This window comes from Sesamum indicum, linkage group LG1 (assembly GCF_026168435.1).
Source record: "Sesamum indicum cultivar Baizhima isolate 11 linkage group LG1, ASM2616843v1, whole genome shotgun sequence".
Classification (NCBI taxonomy): Eukaryota; Viridiplantae; Streptophyta; class Magnoliopsida; order Lamiales; family Pedaliaceae; genus Sesamum; species Sesamum indicum.
In genome coordinates, this window is record NC_142657.1 from 13,704,042 (window position 1) to 13,707,334 (window position 3,293).

Here is a 3,293-nt window from a genome sequence, read left to right on the forward strand (position 1 = left end):
AAATAAAAACATAAATGATATTCTAAATTTTAAATTAAAAAAATAAAAATAAAATAAAAAAAGCCCGTGTAGTGCACGAAACGCGTAGGGGTATTTTATTTTATTTTTTATAACACATGAAAATAAATTATTATTTATTTTTATAATGATAAATTACTGATTCCTCTTAATACATGGAGATAAATTACATTTAAGTCAATGTGATATTCCTTCAACAATAAAATATTCTAGTTTCAATTTCGAGTTCTCAAGATTGGAGACTAAATTTGGTTATTCTTTAATTTCTATTGCTTTTGTTCCACCTGCATTCTTGCACTTGTATAGAAAACATTTTCAGCATACTCACATGGTACAACACTGGAGAAGTGTAAGAGAATTTCCAGGCGGCTAAGGTGTTTAAATTGAAAATTCTTTAGTCGATATCAAAGACTAAATCAACAGATCATTTAAAGATGAACCAACTCTATGGATCCTTGTCAGTTGACTTGAAAGACTTTGCTTCTATTGGTAGAACTGCAGTGCTGTTTTTTGGGTAGAAAATACATGGCAGGCAGAGCTCAGGATCTACTGTTCATATTTATATTTCACCTACTTCATTCATGTTTCAATCAATCAGCTCTTAGCCCTTTTCAATCTTCTGCTCCAAATATCTGTATTCGTATTTGGTAGAGCAGGAATAAGGATCTCAAGCACACTCCAGATCACCTCAAATCAGCTAGAAGAATATCGAAAACTGTAAGTTAACAATGTTATTGCGATCCAAATCCTGATAATGCTTCATTTCTTGATCCTCTAAGGAATGACTTTTCTTGGTTAGTAGAAGTTAATGGCTAGTTCGTTTATCTATTCTGTTAAATATTGAGTGAGATGTAGCAGCATAACGGAACAACTCGGGTCATAATATCGAGTTTTACATCCTCATGCTTAAATTAATTCAACTCTATATGTATTCCCTTGGCTTATAATTTTGTAGGATCCATCACAAGTTTATATTGGTTGCTTTGTCAAGAACAAGATGAGGCTGTCCGTAATATACCTTTTCGTTTCCACCCTTTGCCTAATGACCTCTGCTGCTGTGGCTTTATCTTTGGCAAAGCGTGGATGTCAAGACACTTGTGGAAATGTCACCATTCCATATCCTTTTGGAATTGGTTCTGAATGTTATGCAAATTCGTCATTCGCAGTGGTCTGTGACAATTCAACCAATCCAGCAAGGCTGCACTTGAGCAGCATCCAATTGGAAATACTAGATATTTCGTTGCATGGTACAGTTAGAGTTGTGCAGCGTGTTTTCCCTATGACTTGCTCTGATGAACAGAAAACACAATCTTTGGGGAAATCACTTGTTGGAAGTCCTTTTACCATCTCATCGATTCAAAATTCATTGACTGTTTTGGGCTGCAGAAATTCTGTCTGGTTGCGCGCCAACAAGACGACAATAACTGGTGGATGCATGGCTCTTTGTGATTACAACTCTAGGGATACAAGTTGTAATGGTATAAACTGCTGCAAGATAACAATTCCTATGGGCCTTCAAGAGCTTCAAGTTACTTACCAAAGCATTGCAAATGACAAAAATAATACTCCCTTCTGTGGATATGCCTTCCTTGCTGACATGAAATGGTTTAGGGAAGATTACGGGAAATATAATGGCCTGCGCAGTTATTTGTTAGATCCATTTGACGGAGAATTCGGAAATGCAAGTATGGTGCTTGAGTGGGAATACGCCCGCAGTGTGAAGTTTATCCGTTCTAGTTTCTGTGTGTATCCGGGTGATACAAGCTTTGCAGCTTTTAATTATGAAACATTAAGTAAAGTATGCTACTGTGACTTCGGGTTTGAAGGAAATCCCTATCTACCTGAAGGATGCCAAGATATTGATGAGTGTGGCAATTCGACAACTAATTCCTGTTCTGAGGGAGATACTTGTGTCAACAGAATAGGATCTTACGAATGTCAGAAGCCGAAATCTCGGCTGAAAATAGCATTTATCGTCATTGGTTCTGTGCTTGGTGCACTAATTTTGCTCCTGGGAGCATGGAGGTCCACCAAGCTTATTAGAAAGAGAATCAAGGGTATTCGAAAACGAAAGTTTTTTAAGCGAAATGGAGGCCTATTATTGGAACAGCAATTGTCTTCAACTGATAATGGCCTAGAGAAAACTAAGTTGTTTACTTCCAAAGAGTTGGCAGCTGCTACCGACCATTATAATGAGAATCGTATACTTGGTCATGGCGGCCAAGGTACCGTCTACAAAGGCATGTTGGCAGATGGAAGAATTGTGGCTGTCAAGAAGTCCAAAAGGGTAGATGAAGATGATCTTGAAGTCTTCATTAATGAGATCGTTATTCTATCTCAGATAAACCATAGAAATGTAGTAAAGTTACACGGATGTTGTCTAGAGAACGAAGTTCCTCTTCTTGTCTACGAATTCATCCCAAATGGCACACTTTTCCGACACATCCATGAACCAAACGAGGACTTCCCGTTATCTTGGGAAATGCGTACGCGAATTGCTAGAGACGTAGCTGGAGCACTTTCTTACTTGCACTCTGCTGCATATGCACCAATTTATCATAGGGATATCAAGTCAACAAACATACTATTGGATGAAAAGTATGGTGCCAAAGTTTCAGACTTCGGGACGTCAAAGTCAGTTGCCATTGATCAAACTCACCTGACCACAAGAGTATTAGGCACCTTCGGATACTTGGATCCAGAGTACTTCCAATCGAGCCAGTTCACAGAAAAGAGCGATGTCTACAGTTTCGGCGTTGTTATGGTTGAGCTTTTAACTGGGGAGAAAGCAATTTCATCAGTTAGAGCTGAAGTGGGAAAGAGTTTGGCCACACATTTCTTGCATTCAATGGAGGAAGATCATTTATTCGATATTCTTGACCCGAGGGTCCTCAAAGAGGGCAGTAGGGAAGAAGTTGTGGCTATTGCTGAACTTGCTAGAAGATGTCTGCATTTGAATGGAAAGAGAAGGCCAACAATGAAGGAAGTTGCCGTTGAGTTGGAAGGAATTCAACTGCTGAAAGAAGGGTCGGTGGTGGTGCAAAATCATGATAATAACAGAGAATACCATTCAGTTCATGAGTTTGCTGAGTGCTATGACTTCTCTGCCATGTCAGGAAGCATGCATTTCCACACAATTACTGCATCCTCAGCCGAAGTCGAGCGTCCGTTGCTTGATGAGCCGTGAAGAATAATACTGCATTATACTTCTTTAGTCTACATCCAATATATTGCTGGAATATATAGTATATGCGTTTTCCCTTTTGATTGTTTGT

General features: G+C 38.7%; 1 protein-coding gene across 1 annotated transcript; it reads left to right on the forward strand.

Moving 5' to 3' along the window:
* Positions 1 to 383: 383 nt before the first annotated feature.
* On the forward strand, positions 384 to 2,934 carry LOC105162019 (wall-associated receptor kinase-like 8). Its single transcript, XM_011079921.3, is given in 3 exon segments — positions 384 to 735; positions 974 to 2,745; positions 2,747 to 2,934. Coding segments are annotated over 2 exon segments (1,779 nt in total). The 5' UTR covers positions 384 to 735; positions 974 to 1,015; the 3' UTR covers positions 2,796 to 2,934.
* The last annotated feature ends 359 nt before the right edge of the window (positions 2,935 to 3,293 follow it).